The following is an 18,481-nucleotide window of genomic DNA, read 5'->3' on the forward strand; positions in this document are numbered from 1 at the left end:
CCAGGGTTGGGCTCAGAGTAGAGAGCAGCCAGCGGCGCGGGTTCTACCCAGTTCCTTCACTTACCGAACGTGAGCTCGGCAGCCCAGCCCGCTTCTCACCTGTCCTGTCCCCACTCTTAGCGGGCCTGGGAATTACTTGAGACGACACACGAAGGTGCCTGAAGCAGTGCCTGTTACATAGTTGACACCCGTTCAGTATTTTCTCTCTTGTTATTACATCTTTAATGCTTCTGCTGCTGTTTATCAGTTACTCATCTTTCCCCTCTAAGGAGGGGGATCAAGTGGTCCCCAACGCTCCCCAACACCCACTGTGCACCAGAATCTCAATTCTGCAGCTCTCTACTCACAGACAGGTTTGCTGGGGGCTTTGGTTGCTCTGCTCTCCCCTGAGATGCAGAGGGACTCCCCCCACCCCACCCCTCCTGCACTGCCCCAGCCCCGCCCACTGTGGTCCCCCTCACCTTGCTTGTAGAAGGTGCCGGGGGCCCCCGCGGCTGGAGGACAATCAGGTCAGGCCCAGCGCAGGTGTGTGGAAGCTGAGCCCGGTAGCGGTGCAGGAGTGTGTTCAGGACACTGGATTCATTGACACTGACCAGGGAGGCCAGGTCGTCCGCCTGGTCCAGCTCGGGGGGGTTGGCCTGTGAATCATCACACAGCATGTCCTCTGGCCTCCTGGGCCCCCCTACACACACAGCCCTGGTGACCCTGTCCCCGGAGAGCTGCGTGCCAAAGACTAGAACAGGACACAAGGACTTTGGAGGGAACGACGAAACCCTACGGATGAAATGGGTGGGAACCTCTCTCCTTTGGTGTTTGCGCAACCCAGGCCCCACCCCCTCCTCACACTGGTCCTTCCTCCTGTGGCTTCCTGCACTGGAAAGGGGAATGCTCCTAAGACGATGCAGCAAGACTCGAGTGCTTTCTGTCTCTCGAGCACAAAAAGAGGGTGATGCTCCAGAGGGAAGGAGCATTCCCTACTGGTTCCTCCTCTTCTAGGTCTCACCGGGGAGCTCTGCAAGTGCTCCGTGACAGGGAAGGGGGCCAATGTCCTGACTGCCCCACTCCTCCGATAGCCCGTCATACACTGATCACTTGGAAATACGCCAAAACTGTCCCGGAAGCAAGGGATGACTACAGCCTTTCCATTTTAATGAACTTCCTACCATTCTTTCCAGCTTCAAGGAGTTTTCTGGGCCTAATGCTCTGGGGTTTGGGTCAACCCTGAGCTCTTTTATGGGTCAGCTTTTCTTCTGAGGACACTGGCCCTCTGCAAACTCCCAGCACCAGGGGGAGTGAAGGGCCTGGGGTGCACAGAGGAGGAGCAAAGAGAGATGAAGATGGAGGAGACCCACATGGAGTTCCTGGAAGAAACTCCTTCTCAGTGAGTAGGCTGTGAGGGGTGGAAGACGATCAGGACAGGACCTTTCACTTCTATCATTACACTCCGACTTATCTTCAAATAGCCTTATGGTGTATTGCAGAAATTATGCAAAACAACTGAAAAAGCAAAACCAAAACAAAGGTTGATATCCAAAAGGCAGGCCATTGGAACCTATGCTATGGTTAATGGCAAGCTGCAAATCTGGTTCTGAGTTCCCTGGCAGCCAGAATGAAAAAGGAAGCATGCTCTGTAGCATCATTTAGAATGTATGTAAAAAGGAAAACAATCACTTTCTTGGGTCAAACAGAAGAACTCCAAGTCCCCAGACCTGACAAACATCTCTTAATATGCCCTCATACACGGGGCACCATGGGACAGAGTAAAGACCCTTCAGTAGTATACCTCCAGCGGAGCAGTACCTTCCCTGTAATTCCCTCCGGGGCATCAAGCCCAAGGATTATCTGCAGTCAAGCACAAGGAAATCTCTTGCAGGGGTGGGGAAGGAAGCCGTGGAGCAGGCGGGGAGGGGGACAAGGTCTCACCCGGTGAAGTTGATCCTCATCCACCTCCGTGATGCTTTTGTCAGCATCAATGCAAAGTCGCACCCTTCCTGCCGGCAGGTCGGCTGTTCCCTCATCTGGCTTCAGCACTGTCGCTAGGAGAGGGAGAGAGACAGGGAGGGAGGGAGGGAGAGGAGGGGGAGAGAGAAGAGCAGCGAAGGAGCAGAGGGCAGAAGACAGGGGCAGAGGAGAAGAGGAAACGGGAGGAAAGAGGTTCTCAGCTACTGAGCCAGAACAGGGAGCTGGAGAGGGAGCCTGGGACAGGTCAGAAATGGGTAGCATTCTCTCCCCTTGGAGCCCATTTACACAGAGGGTTCTGATCTGTGACCCCAGACCCTTTGAAGACAGAGGCTGGGTCTGACTCATGTGGGACTCTTATCAGTTGGCACAGTGCCAGGCACAGAGTCGGCACCCAGATGGTTGGGTGTGCTGACCCATCTCATACCTAGATCTGGGATGGCAGGTAATGGTGTACAGGCTGCCACTCCTCCTTCCAGTGCCCATAACAGACATCACTAATCAATCAACTTTCCAGTTGTGTTCTGAACGGGACTCGGAATCCGTTCTCAGCAGAGTTTGGTCAACAGCCACAAGCTACCGACAAAAGTGGGCTCATGAGACGAAATCCACGTGCCCACTTGCCCTCGGCTCCGAGTTAGGCTCCGAGTTCCTCAAGCAACACTGCAGGAACCAAACAATGCTTGTTGCTCTAATGATTAGTTAAATAATTAATTAACAAGGCTCAAAAGCCTTTGAAAACAGCACCTAATAGACTAGCTGCCAAGAGTGAAATGACACCTAAACATTCCCACCCAAAAAGCCACCTATCCCCATCCTAGTCTCAGCTGCTCCTTACCCCTCCCCACCCCGCCCTCCCCAAACTAGGATCAGGACCTGACAAACGTGGCTAGCAGCAGTAGGGGGCAAGAGAGGAAAACACTTAGATCCCAGAGGTGCTAACACCCCTAATTACCAAGAGTAAATCCATCCTTCTGAACCAGCCAGACTTTCTCTGCCTCGTACCATCTGTCCTCAGGAGCCTGAGAGCAAAGATCACATAAATTAGAGCAAGATGACACTGCCCCCACGAACCAAGGGAACTGAATTCCTTACATGGGAGTTTCTCAGTGGGTCTGGGAGCACCTAAATCAGAAGGTTCTGGTGGGGGTGGGGAGTGCTTATTTAAATGCAGGAGCCATGGCCCTACCCCCAGCTTTCTGAATGGGAAGCTCCAAAGTGGGGTCCAGGAATCTCCATTTTGGGCAATCAGCTATGTACGCAGCACAGAGAACTGTCACGTGACACTGTAAGCTCAGCCACAAGGGGACATCTCACACGGCTGGGATGTTCTCTCACCCTATGGAGACTCTCACCCAGCGACAGGTGCTGTGGGGGCCTCAAGACGTCTGCTTGTCAAGAGGGAAGTGTCTGCTCCCACCTCTGGGCTGGCCACCCTCTTCAACTCCCTGTCCACCTCCTGCCCCCAGCTTGTCCAGCACCAACGCAGGTCTTTCCCACTCCTCCTTCTCTGGCCTGCCCCTCCCCACTCCCGGTGCTGTGGCCCCCTCACCTGGTCCGAGACTCTGCTCTGGCCACCTCCGCTCCCCTCCTGCAGGGCTGGCCCCTCTCGGCTCTTCATCTCAGGCCTTTCTGCACAGCTCTCCAGAGCAGGCTTTCTAGGTCCTTCCAGCTCCAGCTCTGGGCCCCCATCACCTGTGCTAGTGCAGGGCTCCTCTGCTTCCTGCCCTCTGCTTTCAGGCTGGTCCTCCTTCCCGGCTGCTGCCGGTGTCTCCCCACGTGCATCCATCTCCTTTGGGGCTTGAGAGCCCTTCTCTGTCTTCCTTCCAGCTTTCCCTGCCTCCCCAGACCTGCCCTGAGGCTGCCCTACCTTTTCCATCTCACCCTGGGGTTGACCTGCTCTCTCCATTGCTCCGGGGGCTTCTCCCACCTGTCCTTGTGCTGTGCCCACCTTCTCTGCCTTGGCCTGAGGCTCCTCGGTCTTGTTTGCCTGACTTAGGAGCACACCTTCTTTGTCCTTCTTACTCTGGGGGCCGTCCCACCTGCTCCTTCTGCCCAGGGAAACTCCCCACCTTCTCACCTGGGTTCTGGCCCCAGCCCACTTCCTTTCACCGGCTGCCTCCTGGGAGAGATTCCCCTTTGCCACCTTGCTTGAGGGGTCCCCTCCCCGTTTCTCCACTGTCCCTGGTTGCCCCCCCTCCCCTGGCCCCTCTGTGCCCTGGAGTTCACCCCCTTTCACCCCTTTGGTCTGTGGGGCCCCGCCCCCCTTCCTCACTGTGCCTTGATCCTTCTCGCCTTCTGTCGGTAACACAGTTCCCAGGTCCCCAAGACCCCCAGCCTGGGTCCTCTCAGCCTTCGGAGCTGCATCCTTGGTACTGGCCTGGGGGCCACAAGGAGTCTCTGAGGTCTCCCCTTTCTTTTCAACCCCAGGGTCTGTGGCTGGGGGTGGGGTCTTGCAAGTGGGTGCCCCACGGGGCTGGGTCCTCTGCTCCGGCCTGGCTGAGTCCGAGTCCAGCTTGGCCACCATCAGCAACACATCGCCCCTCCTCACCCCTCTCTTGAAGGGCAGGGGTTTTCTGGCTGGTGTCCCGCTGGGGCCCGACTCCTGGGGCCTCTCGCCATTGATGCTGGTCATCAGCATGGGGTCCACGGTGCCGGCCCCCTCGCTCTTTCTGCCCAGAATGTCTGCGCTCTGGGAAGAGCTTGAGATTTGTTGGCTTCCAGATTTGGTGCTGTTGTCGGACTTGCTGTTGGGCTGGTTGAAGGGAATTTCTGGAGTCTAGGAGAAACACCACAACCATACTTAGCCGCTTGCTACCACTCACTCATTCGCTCACTCACTTACTTGTTCACCCAACCATTTATTCATCCAAAGGTTCTCAAGAACCTACAGGCAATGAGCGGAACCCTAAGGTCCTAGGCTTTGGCTCCGAACCTCAAGGCCAAGTGATGTAATGAAAGGAGTGGACTCTGGAGCCCAACAGACCCAAATTCAACTCCTAACTCTGCCACTCACTAGCTGTGTCGCCCTAGGTAAGTTACCTCCCCTCTCTAAGCCAGTTTCCCTAAGGACCATGATGGCCTACTACACAGCGTGGGTGTGGGGATTCATAATACACGGGGACTGAGCCCGGCACCTAGTATGTCCTCAGTCACAGGAGCCACTGTTGCTGCGCCTGTCACTGGTGCTGCTGTCACCAGTGCTGTTATTATTATTTACACCTGATCCTGCTAGGCAGCGATGGGGAAAGGACTTGGAGCCTGTTATCAGAGGACCTGTTCTCGCCTTGGCTTCGATGCTTTCCAGCTGGGTGACCACAGACGACATCACCTCTCCTCTCTGAACCTCGGTTTTCCCTCAGTGCAGGCAGATACCATCTCACCACCCAGGTTTTTTGTAGGATGAGATGTGGAAACTGCAGAGAACTGAACAAAATGAGCTGCTGCTGCCTCCACTGTCCTGGTCCCTGTAGCACACCTGCAGACCAGGTGAGGGCCCTGGTTCTGCCCCTGAGGTCCTCCACTCTTGCTTGACCTAGACATCTGGGAACACAACACCCTGGGGTCTCCACTGCCTGTTCCTCTCCCATATCTGTCTTTCTATTGCCTTGTGAGGTCAGCCCTGCCCAGCCCTCCATCCTTAAACCAGCCTGGCTGCAGCCTGAACTGCTCACAGGGCCAGCTTTGCCTCTGCAGAAAAGGACTGCGGGGGAGCTTCCACCCTGATGCCTGGTTTCACCATCTGCGCTAGTCTGGGTTCTACAATCTTGGATCAGAACACCAGCCTCCCACACACCTGTGCCTGGGAATCTGGGGTTCTCACCCTCCTCCAGTACTCCAACCAGCCCCAGGACTGCATTGATTCTACCCTGCAAAGTTTCACATCTGAATTTCCTTTCCCAAACCCAGGTCTGCTAGCTCTCACCTGAGCCACTGCCACAGCCACTGAGTTGGTGTCCCTTCAATTTGCTGCCAGTCATTCAAAACCTGATCAAAAGATGTTGGCAAGTGCCCAGGAAAACCATTTCAGCCTCCAGGAAAACCATTCAACACTGCCATCTGCCAGTCAACGTTCTCAAAGAGGAGCCCCCTCCTCTGAAATTATTGTTCCTGCTTATCTCCAAGTCTCCGTCACACCAGGCATTTCCTGCCACACCTGACACTCCCCTATTTCCATGCTCTGTTCAAGCTGAGCTTGCTGCCTGGAATGCCCTTTCTCCTCTCCACTTGTCCGGGTTCTATGCATCTTTCTACACCCAGCTCAAATACCACATCCTCCATGAACCTTTGCCTGAAAACCTCAATCAGAAACTGTCTCATAGGCCCATGAAGTCCCAGAGCACCGTGTGCTGGGGCACCATTTACTGCAAGTATCATGTTTTGCATCACATTCTAGCTCTTATTTGTGTCTCTCTCCTGTTTTAAGTGGTGGATGGCCCCAGAGCACAGTCTCAATCTTCATCTTTGTAAAAATGACAACAAGAGTTATTGATCAGTCCTTACAGTGGGTCCTACATCACCATCGTGGGATATCCTACTTAATTCAATAAAGGACCCAAAGAAGTAGGTTCTAAACTTCGCCCCATCCTACAGATAAGGGAAGAAATGCAAACATGTTAGGTGGCCCAAGACAAACCTACAATGGAAAATCACACGGGCCACTGAGTTTAAAGCCAGTGCCATTAAGCACCGCATAGCAATAGCCTTACTTGCCTTTCTGGGACTCACTGGAATCTCCTGGGTGCTTTAAAAAAATTCTGACATTTTGGCTTCCATCCCAGAGAGTCTACACAGTTGGTCTGGGCAGCACCCCTGCCCCCAGGTGACTGCAACATGCAACTAGGGCTGAGAACACCTGATATAATCTCCATGGCCTGGGCACTCAGCCTGACCCTCTGGGACCCGACAGGATATCTCCTTGGAAAGGGGATTGGCTGCACCTGGCAAATCTCACCAACGTCTCCACCATTTTGCAAAGTGAGTCAGTGCCTTATTTTTAACCAAACCACAGCAGTGGAGACAGTAACATGGGGATGGGTCAAACAAGATAACGCCTGCCAACCTCCCTCCCCTCCACCCAGGGAATTCTCTCCCTTCGGATTTTCTCCATCTCCAAAGCCCTTAGTCCCCTCTGCAGCCTTCTTAGTACAAGGGGAAGCAGCATGTCTAGACTTACCAGAGCTGAAAGGAAATACACAGCACATCCATTTTTACAGATGAGCACACTGAGGCAAGAGTGTGGAAGGGATCTGGCCTGGACCACGTGGAGTGGTGGGGCCAGAGCTAGAACCCAGTTCTCCTGACATTCAAAGACCTCTTCCTGCCCCTGTGTTAGTCCAGCCTCTCCTTGTCCCTCATGGCTGGGTGGCCTTAAAAAAACCAAGTTGCCTTCCTGTGCCTCATTTTCCATCCCTGCAAAATGGTGATGGATTTCAGTGGCTCCCTGAAAGGATTATATGAGGATCAAATCAGACAGCTGTGCTGGGGTGAGGAGAGAGAATCCAGTTATTTAGTGATCAGGACAAGAAAATTCAATCAGCAGGAGCCAGTCAGGGCTTGCTGCCTCATAGGAACATGTCCTGAGGTTGCCCTGTTCCAGCCCCAGGAACGTCTTGGCCTGTGGTCCAGACACCTGTTGTGGTCTGAGGCCTGTCCATCCTGCTCTGAGTCTCCATCCAGGCCCTACGGTGACAGTCTGTCCCATTCTCTGCTCAGCTCTACTTCTTAACTTATGCACAGAGACACCAGCATGGCCTGCAGGCTCCTGAATTCTTTCCTCTCCAGGCTTCTGGGGCCACTGCACGAGCCACCTCACTCCCCAGACTGGTCCTTCCCCAGGCAGCTGGCCAGAGTAGGGAACACACAGACTTGACCTCACTGACCCCACTGATGCACAGGGTATCAAAGGAGCCCATGAGCAGAGAATCTTGTGCAGTGATAAACAGTACACAACAAACTTCCTCATGACCTAACAGCAGCCTGCGGGAGTCGACTCTGGCCCCCACTCACTGGGTCAGGCAGGGGTGGGCACAGAACCTGTCCTCTCCACCCCACCACAGACTTGGTAGGTGTTCTGTTGTTAGAGAACTCCTCTGATGCAGCAAAGTAACTGTGATTGGACAGGTGCAGACACGTGGTGGCCGGCTGGGCCAACAACAGCTGAAGGGGCATGGGAGGCAGAGCCAGAGTGGCCGCTGGGCTCGAGCCAACTCTAGGCCCTGAGGCCACCAGATCACGCAGCTCAAACACTGCAGCATTCACCTCACCTCCAGAGGGCGCTGCAGAGATACAAGGAGAGGCCCCTTCTGCTAACATGGGGATACACCCAAAGTGCACTGCATTCCAAGCCCCCTTCCCTGGTGTCCAGCCCCATCGTCCTGCCAGGGTTCCTTGTCTAAAGAGCCAGGGAAAAGAAGGGAGGCAGCACTAGACAACATCAGGGATAAATTCGCAAGTCTCTAAAGCACAGGGACCGCATCTCATCTACCTACTGCTTCCAGTCAGCAGCGCTATTCACAAGCACAGGGTTTTGGTGGACACCAACCAATCAGAAGGGCTGACAGCTGGAGCAGGGTCCTGGGGTCTCTACCTGTGCCAAGTAGTAACACTTTAATTATTGGCTTGTGGCCACTCTGAGGGACTCAGGGAAGGGACTGAGGTGAGCATGACAGCTGAACGGCACTTGGGGGACTTGGGGCCATGGCCATTTACCACCTGGTATGGAAGGGTTTCAGTATTTTACCAACAATACAGCGATAACCAGTGAATCCCAACTAAACATGTTTTCTGCTTAAACGAAAGCACGCTCTCATCCTTAGCTAATATTCAGGTTTCCCTTTCTGCACAAGTAGTGGTAAAATGATCCCTATCACACATCAACTGATATCATTCATTCATTCATTAAAGAACAATTTTTCAGCGCTCGCTATGGACCAAGCACTATGAGAGCTGCTCAAGATACAGTAGAATGAGAGAGAGTTGTTGCTCTTAAGGAATCCCTAGTCAGATAAGCCGTATCATCAAGTAATTACTATGCTGACCACAATTCAACAGGCATAGGAAGTGCGGTGGGAATCAGAGGAAGGAAGGCAATGGGAGAGCTTTCCAGAAACGTACTATTTGCACTGAATTTTGAAGGATGTATAGGAGTTCAACAGATTAAAGCGAAGACAGGACACTCCTCAAAGTGAGGACCGCAGGAACAAAGGTTGGCAAGTGACTCAGAGGAGGCTCAGGGGACAGGATGGTGGGCACTGACGGTCACCTAGTCCCTCCCTGTGGGGCCACTTACCTCTCGTTCTGGAGAGGAAAGCGCTGCCTCTTTTCTCTGTCTTGCTTCCTTGGACTCTTTCTCAGTCTCCCGGACCAGCTGTCTAATGAAGCCTCCTGGGATGACAGAGAAAAGGGGAGGGGGCGAGGACGGTGGGGGGCTCTTGTCCTCTTCCCGAATCTGTTTTGTGGAAGCAAGAAAGGAGAAAGCTTAGTGAATGACCCTGCATGGGCAAGCGGCCCTTTAAAGAGTCTGTGATGGAGCTGAGGAGGGAGGTACACATGACCAAGCCTGTGTATGAAAGGCCACAGCAAAGCAGGTGAGGCTCGACATGGAAATGGAATGCCTGAGCTTCAGAAGTGACTGTGGTCAGTGTGCTCTAGCCTGGACCGAGTTTCCTCATGATGTGCATTTACACCATCAAGGCCACTGGTTCCCTCCCTTGGCGTGAGACAGAACTGCTTCAAAAAGAGCTTTTCCAGTTTCTGGAAGGGGATGGATCCCAGAGAACCATCCACACTCTCCTGTCCCATCTCCCTTGCAGTTAGTAGAATAGATTAAGCCATTAATTCATCGTTCTATCATTTCTGTGTGCCAGGAACATGGAAAGGGAGGGAAGGGCTTGCAGCCACGGTTTATGTAAGAATCCAGCCCTGTGGCTATAGCCCACTCTGCCCACCCAGTGCTGTGGTTTCCTAACCCTCCCCAAACCAGGACCTGGGAAGCCAGGGGCTCCTCAACGCTGGGCTTTAAAGTCTGCACTTCACCCTAGAAACATGGTTCAGGCCAGAGCTGACTGCATTTGGGCTGCAGCTGAGGACTGCCACAGTGATCTTGGGGGCTGAAACCTGGGGTTGTGACCGATGGGGTGGGTCTTTAACCAGCATCAGTGACTGCTCATGAGTTTCTACAGCTAGGTTTAAAATAAGCTCATCAAGGTCCTCTCCAGAGGCTAGCTAACACTTGATCTCCACAGCCCTGCTGATAAAAGGGGAATCCAAAGGAGACAGGAAAGTCCAGAAGGCAAAGCAGAGGGCAAGAAACAAGGCAGACCTCCTCCTGGGAAGAGTGGAGCAGGAGACACACGAGGCTGGGCTCACGCTTACACCACACTGCCCCTCTTGACGGGACTGAGACCGCATCATAAGGGAGAGGTGCTGCAGGTGTCAACATTATTCTGGATGCTGCATCCAGATCAGTCCGGGAGGGGCAGAGGCAGCCAGAAAGAAGCTTCTGGACCACCCCACCCTTCACCCTCCAATGCATCAAAACATGTGCACATGGGTGGGAGGAGGGGTGGAGGAGATAACATGCATCGAAAAGGCAGCCCTTCAAGGAATCTTATGAGAAATACAAAAGGGAAAAGAGGAATCACTGGGAAGAAGGGCTTGTTTCCAGTTCTCCATGGTGACAGAAGGCAGGGACCTCAGAAACCCATCCCCAGGGCATAAACCTGGCCAACAGCTCTGCATCCCCTCCCCAGCATACGCTCCTCCTCCCCACCCCACAACCCCGTGCTCATTCCCTCACTGCCTATTGAGAACAGGCAGAGACCAGGCAGCCATGAAGGAGTCAAGGACATGGTCTCTAATGTCCAGCTGGGCTGGGAGGCCATGCCTAACCGAGGCAGATGGAGGGGGACTGGACATGCCCCAGAGAGGCACTGGGACGTCAGAACCCCTGCCTGAGGTGGGGGGGGGGCAGCCTGGACTAGCCCGGCTGAAACTTATCCTTGGAGTGTCCAGCTGGCCCCAGCGGCTGCAGTCTGAGCCCTCAGCGTTACTTTCCTTCTGCTCCCACAGGGCGAGGCGTGATGAGATGGCCATGCTGCGGCCGTGGCAGGACCACAAGGTGAGATGAGATGGAGCTCTCGGCCAGACAGCACGGAATGCGGCTTTATGGACACACACAGCACATGAGGTGATGGACACGAGACTGAACCACAGAGACACAGTGGGGAAAGAAGAGAGATAGGTGAGCTCATGGGTACCACTCGGCTCCCATCCCCCACCAACATCATGTACCAAGAACCCACAGCCGGGCACAACTCACTGTCACTTACATCTGGGAGGAACGCAGTCAGCACGGGGCTGCTGGCCATGGAGCGGACAGTGCGCTGAAAGCCTTTGCCCCCGACCCTACACTTCAACTTTCTCATGACATATACAATCAGAAGAGCACATACTCATTAAGTGCACAGCTCAGTGCACTCACATAAAGAACTTAAATGTAACCAGTACCCTGACCAAATTAAAACTATTGCTTAAATTTTTTAAATAAAAACTATGATTTTCTTTAAAAATATTTTAAATCCAGTTAAAATTTAGTGTATTACTGATTAAAAGAATCATCTTAATTTTGATCAAAATTATAAAAGTAAAAAATAACTTTAAAATAATTAAAAATAAATTTTAATTTAATTTAAAATATTTTATTTATATGAAACAAAATCAAATCCAATCAGGCAAATCTAATTTACAGTGATAGAGGCTGGAAGAGCTGTTAGCTTTTGCTTGGGAAGAACCATGGGGGAACTTCCTAGGGCAATGGGAATGTCCTATATCTTGATGTAAGTTGTGAAATATGAAATAGAATAGTCACTCATGTCAAGTGGCTTCAAAATGGCATAGAGAGCCAGGCCATTAATGAGATGGATCTTACACACATCCTCACCAGGTGCAACCAGGAACTTTCGAATTGGTCCAAACCACAAAGATCCCAAGGACCCTACAAGAACACCTGCCATAAGTCCCAGTAAAGAAATTTTACTTCCCTCTAGTGATAGCCTCCACGCTCAATCACATTTAGCTAGGACCAGCTTCAGCCTCCAATTCCAATTCCAAATCTTTGTAATGCAAACCTCCCTCCTCGGCCTTTAAAAGCCCCCGAATTTTACTCCCTAGCTGGACACTGTTTGCATTGTTACCCAAATCTGTGTGCCTCGAATTGCAACTCTTTAATCCCAAATAAAGGTTTCTGGTTGGATTATTGCCTCCTAGGTTTATTTAGGTGGACATAGTGCTGGTTATGCTAGTATATCCCCTGTAAAAACTCATTCAGCTGTACAATTGAGATTGAAAATTTTAGTGTATTAAATCCTATCTCAATTTGAAAAATAAACAGAATATTACCACCCCCTTGAGCATCCCTTGTGTCCCCTTCTAGTAACCACCCCCTCAAGGGCAGCCGCTAACCTGGTTTCTAAAATCACAGAACAGGGTGTTTCTCTTGTGAGGGAGCAGTTGGCCCCACAGTTTCACTACGAAAATGAGGAACGCGTAGGAAACCTCAGCTATGAATTGACCCAGAGCTCTGGGGAAAAGCTTAAGCTTGTTCAGCATCATTCTGAAAGCCCTGAACACTCATAACATTTGACCTCTTCTGGAAAACAAGTTTGAGGAGTGATCCTCAACCAGAAAACGTCATCACTGTGTTGCTTGTAGCGCTAAAAAAAAAAAAAAAAAAAAAAAAAAACCCTAAGTGTCCAATAACTACAGAATGTCAAATAAATCAGAGTACACCTGACTTGAATATTAAAATTTCACTGAAAAGGATGTTTAGGAAACGTTTTAAAACAGCTTTATTCATCCCATTGTCAGAACTTGTAGAAGGCCAGTGTCTGTACAAACTGCTGAAGAGTTTCACGTGTCCCTTTGTTCCCATACTATAAATAGAAACGTCAGGGAAAAAATGTAAATTAGCAGGCTCAAAGTGGAAAGACCCTGTCCGCCTCATATCCAGGTGTCATTAATAACAGTAAATTATTAACGCAAAAATAAAAAACAACTGTCTTTACTGAAGTATAATTTCTATGCCAGCTGTAAGAATCACCCGTTATAAGCATACACTTTTGATGCTTTTTGAAAAATTAACCATTTTTAAAATAAATTTACAGAGTACCGCAACCATCACCAGAATTTCATTGCCCCCAAAAGACCCTTCACGTCCATTTGCAGTCACTAGCTGTTCTCAGCCTCAGCCCCAGGCAACCACTAATTTACTAACCTCTACAGATTGCCTTTTCCAGACATGTGATATAAAAAGAATCCTAGAGAATGCAGTCTTTTACATCCTTTCACCTTGCATAATGTTTTGGAGCTGCGTCTGCGTTATCGTGTAAGTCAGTGTTCCCTGGTACAGATAAACCACATCCTCTTTATCCATTCACCCGCAGATGAGCATTTGGGTTGTTTCCACCTGGAGGCCGTGATGAAAACCGCGGCTCTGAATAGTCACGGAAGTCTTGGGGTGCCCAGGTGTTTCCACTTCTCTTTGGGCGCTTCCTAGCAGGGGGCACTGCTGGGTACTACGCTAATTTTATGTTTGACTCTTTAAGAAACGGCCCAACTGTTTACCAAAGTGGCTGCGCCGTTTCCCATCCCACCTGCGGTGTCTCGGGCTCGTTTGGGAAGCATCTGCAATCACAGTGGAAGGTGCTTGTGTTGGCTTGTGAAGAGAAAAAGGTGGAGGAAAACACGGCACACATACAAGAACTATCCAAAATGGACAAATAACAAAGCACTCCACACAGAAAACAAGCAGAAAGAAACAGCACAGGTTCTGCGTCTGCGATTTCAACCAAGCATGGACGGGAACAATGTGTGTGTGTGGGGGGGGGGAATTCTAGAAAGTTCCAAAAAGCAAAACTTGAATTTGCTGTGCCCTGGCAACTGCTGACACTGCATTCACGTTTACACTGAATTTACATAGCATTTGCACTGTGTTTATAACTGCTGACACGGGCATTTACATTGCATCAGGTACAAGTAATTCAGAGACGATTTAAAGTATACAAAGGAGGCTGTGCGTACGTTATATGCAGATACTATATTTTATACAAGGGACCTGAGCATCCACGAGTGTCTGTATCTGTGGGTGTTCCTGGAACGAATCCCCTGAGAATACAGAGGGATGACAATCCAGGAAAATCTTAGGGAAGAAGACCAGGAGGGGAGGAACGAGTCACTTTCCCCTTTCATTTTTTTCACTTCTAGCTCCGGCAGCGTCCCTCACTGACTCCTCAGACCCGTCCTGGAAGATACCCCAACCCCACCCGCGACTGTTAGTTTACCTCGTTCTAGAGTTTTCGCCCCCTTGGCCTGTTAGTAGCCACTCTCAGTAACTTATCCATAAGAAGAGGCTTGGGCAGCGTTCGAGCTAATCCCCCCTCGCGCACCAACACCTGAGCATTCGGAAAACTGGTGAGACCGGCCTACCGGGGCGGCACTGTGTGGAAGCCCACTCCTACCTCACCAGAACCCACCGTGGCCCTCACTCTCCAGCTCCGCGGCGAACAGCGTCATCTCGCGAGAGCCCACCGTGGCCCTCAATTTAGCTCTCCGTGGGATGATGGCAAGCCAACTCTGATTATATCGCGAGAGCCCACTGTGCGTCTCAATTTAACTCCGCATGGGATTATGGGAAACATCTCGCGAGAGCCTATCATGGCTATTGCGTTCGAACTTCGCGTGGGATGATGAAAGCCGGCTGGTCATCTCGCGGGAGATCGCCGGGGACCTGCTGTGGATCTCGCTTTCAAACTCGGCATGGTGTGATGTCACATAATAGTTTGAAATCAGCCACGGCAGTGTTTACTCTGCATAAATTGGCAGATACCATAAATCAAGTGTTTTGTTTTGTTCCAGGAGAACCGATAAACATTGACCGGCACATTGCTCCTACGAGGCCTGGCAAGAATGAAATCTCAGGATCCAAAGAAGGGACGTTTTGGTTCTGATGAGGGCATGTGCCCATGGAGACCCTAAGAACATGAGTTCAAGTGCGAACAGCGAAGTAAAGAGCTATAGGGTGTGGGCTCTCCAGCTTGCGAAGGCACGGTAGCGGCAAATAAAGCTGGAGGATATGCTGGAGCCCAGATCGCTGGGGGGAGGAGCTGGGGGAGAGAAGGGGACAAAAGACGCCTCTCCACTCCTCCCCTTAGGAGACACTGGAGTGGCCTCGAGTGACTCACAGCCAGAATCCACTCTGCTACACGCCTGGGCAGCAGAGCCGAGCTTATGAATAGGCCTGACGTGAGGTGGTTATCCTGGCCACTGCCCTGCCCCTCAACACTTCCCATCCAGCCCGGCCAGGTCAGTGGCTGCTTCCCAAGAATCACTCTCACCTTCAAGGCTCCAGGGGGAATCCTGAGCTGTCCTCAGCCTGGCTGTGGGCAGGCCCAGACGACCATGGTATATGGGGGCAATGAGAGAGAGCTCCGTTTCCGGCTTTCACTCCACGTGTCCTTCCCTTCAAAGGCGTCAGGCCAGCCCCACTGACCCAGGGCCAGGAGCCAATCCTACCAGGGTGGCTTTGTCAAGCCTTAATTTAAGCATGTGTTCTTATCACTACATTCCTGTCCAGATATGAAACTCACACCTGCCTCATCAGCTGCTGTTGTAAGCCCATGAGAAGGCCCCAAATGTTCAGAATTCATGGGATAAAGTGTCAAGTCTTTCCTCAAGGGTGAAGGAGGCTGGTGAAATGAAAGGTAACCCCAAATCCAAGGATGGCTTGAAACAGTTTTCTATGTAGATAGGCTAGGTCTGCGTGGCCCTGTGTGGCCCTCAAGGCATTCCCTCTTACCCCTCAAGGTTCAGCCCTGACCCAGCAGCTAATCCTCATTCACCTGTCTCAAAGAAAAAACCCCCCAGGTCTTCATAGTGGCTTCTGAGGCCCTCGTGATCACCTGTCCCAACCTCTCCCCCTTGCTCCTTTGCTGCAGCAACACTGACCTGACTGCACCCTTTCACACAGTTCCCACCTCAGGGCCTTTGCACATTCTGTTCCCTGTGCTTCACATGCTTTTCTTTCTGCATGGCTCACATCTTCACCTCTTTCAAGCCTTAGCTCAGAGTCATCTTCTCAACAATCCTGCCTTCACCATCTTATTTAAATTGCTTCACAGCCCCATTCCACCTCGCCCCACCCTTATCCCAGGACTGCCCATTGTCTTTCCTTGCTCTTTCCCCCCATAGCACTTAATCACTGCCTATCATCCCACAATACATCATGCTGTATATTTTTGGTTTAGTTTCTGACACACAGAACATGGCCCCTGTGAGATTCAGAATTTCCATCTGTTCTGTTCACTTATGTAGCCCCAGAGCCTATAACAGTGCCTGGCACATACTTGGCTCTCAAGACATATTTGTTGAGTGAATGAATGAGTGAATGGATGAATGATTAGGAGTGTCTGGGAAGGACAAAGCAGGCCATTGTCAGCAAGTCTATAGCTGGGATTTCTGACGTCCCCCTGCACTGTCTGCATCTGCACATAGGGGGCAGCATGTTATCATGGCCCAAGTTCATGTCCTGCTACCATATTCTCTTGTGGGAGCCCAGGAAGTTCTCTGAGACTCAGTTTTTTCAGCTGTAAAGTGGGAAGAGGACACCCGCAGACCCATGTGCTTAATCACTGATAAGTGTTTTCAATCATCTTTTAATTTTCGTTCACGGCTCCCTAAACCCTTGTAGTTTCCTAAGTGTAAAGGGACATCAGGGTGTCTTTTGTTACGTTAATGAGGTGACTTTTGGAAGGCCAAATATGTATTTTTCTTTATAAATCACAATGTTGCACCCAGCTCAATTCAAATCTCCAAATGCTTTGCGCATCAGCTGGCTTTGACGAGCCAGCACCTCCCCTCCCCCACCCTACCCCTTTCCTCCGTCTCTAAATCCTGCCACAAGTGTTTCTTGGAGAATCGTTAGAAAAATCTTGGCTCCTCCAGCACATTGGCTCTCCCCTCTCTATATCTGCAGTTTCCCCACTGACCCAGGTGGGCCACATGCCCCTTGCCAGCCACCTTACAGCCTGATGAGATGCCAGATCTCATAGATGGGCCTCGTGGCCGACTGCAGGGATGACCAATATTTCTCAAATGCCAGCATCAACTCATCTGTATTTGGGAGCTGCTTGGAGTGTTGTATTGAGAAGCATCCTAAGCTGCGGCTGAACTAGCAAGAACGTGTGTGGTGATCAACTAGCAATGTCTGCCATGGGCACAGGAATGGTTGGGGTAGTGTGGTGCCTGCACCAGTGTGGCTAGTGGCTACCATATTGGACAGCACAAATACAGAACATTTCTATTGTTGAAGAAAGTTAAGGTTGGACAGAACCAAACTAGATCAGGCTTTTCTATAGGGGGTGACTGTACCACCAGTGGACATCTGGCAATGGCTGAAGACATCTTTGATTGTTACAACTAGACGGGGGTGCTACCGGTATCTAGCAGGTAGAGGCCAAGTATGCTGCTAAACATTCTACAATGCTCAGGACAAAGAATTATTCAGTCCCAAATGTCAACATCGCTGAGGTTGAGAAACCCTGGTCTAGAAGAATCATGCCAAGTGGAGAGGAACGTGAAGAGGGTCAGGGAGCAAAATAATCTTGCTTCGAACAATAAATAGATGCGGCATAGAGCTGAGAAAATGAGCCAACCCACTGCTGACAGGGTAAGAGGAGAAGTAATTCCTGGACCCATCACCATGTAGTGCCTCTGTGGCCCCAGGCAAGTCCCTAACCCTCTCTGATTCTCAGTCTCTCCCTGATAAAACTGGAAGAGTATCACACCCCCTCCTGGATGGATTAAATGAGGTAATGAGTTTGAATGGGCTTTGTTATTTGTCCCAGTGGAACAGGGTTGTGTAATTGGTTATCTTACCTCCCTGTTTATTGGGCTCGACTAAATAAACAAGTCTCTAGCAGAAAGGCTCCAAGTCCCAGTTTCATTTCACTCTGCATGACCTTGGGTCCCTTAAGCCTCTAAATCTCACTTCCTGATCTGTAAAATGGGGCTAATCACTCATGCCCAAACTCACAGGAATATCCAGCATGAATGAGACATTTAATCCCAATAAGCAACCATCTCTCTCTCTCTCTCTGCCTGTCTCTCTCAACTTGACAGCTAATCCAGTTGCCCTCCATGAAATTGAAACTCAAACCCCAGCTGGTACCCAAGAAACAGCTGAAAATGCACTCTGCCTTTTATGGGCGGAGATAAATTACTTGGGACCCTGGACCTTGAAATTCCTGCCTCCTTGAGCGTGAGTACTGGCCACATATTTGGTAAACTCACTTCACCAGTTCTCGAAGATCTTTCCCTCCTTGCCAGAAACTGTAGTTCTTAAAAAAAAAAAGAAGTACCAGGGCGAAGCACAGTGAGAAATAGAGCAGGAAAGGAAAATTAGAGCCGAGTGAGTCATGCCTGGGGTGGGGGAGTGATTCAGATTAAACTGATGGTGACTCTAGAT

The 18,481-nt window shown here is 50.9% G+C and overlaps 1 protein-coding gene across 4 annotated transcripts in view; it reads right to left on the bottom strand.

Moving 5' to 3' along the window:
* The window catches only part of MYO18B (myosin XVIIIB), a 215,617-nt gene that overhangs the window by 193,883 nt on the left and 3,253 nt on the right, over window positions 1-18,481 (bottom strand). The window contains exons 2-7 of one of the 4 annotated variants that reach the window (XM_032472209.1): window positions 11,017-11,164; window positions 9,251-9,409; window positions 3,512-4,738; window positions 2,915-2,981; window positions 1,924-2,036; window positions 462-638 (exon numbers count right to left, since the gene is read on the bottom strand). In XM_032472209.1, the coding sequence (XP_032328100.1) occupies window positions 462-638; window positions 1,924-2,036; window positions 2,915-2,981; window positions 3,512-4,738; window positions 9,251-9,409; window positions 11,017-11,055 (1,782 nt within the window). In that variant the 5' untranslated portion in view covers window positions 11,056-11,164. Of the gene's footprint in view, window positions 1-461; window positions 639-1,923; window positions 2,037-2,914; window positions 2,982-3,511; window positions 4,739-9,250; window positions 9,410-10,282; window positions 10,922-11,016; window positions 11,165-18,481 lie in introns of those variants that run through there. The other 3 variants (XM_032472207.1, XM_032472208.1, XM_032472210.1) reach the window with 3 other exon arrangements.

This window comes from Camelus ferus, chromosome 32 (genome assembly GCF_009834535.1).
Source record: "Camelus ferus isolate YT-003-E chromosome 32, BCGSAC_Cfer_1.0, whole genome shotgun sequence".
NCBI classification, from domain to species: domain Eukaryota; kingdom Metazoa; phylum Chordata; class Mammalia; order Artiodactyla; family Camelidae; genus Camelus; species Camelus ferus.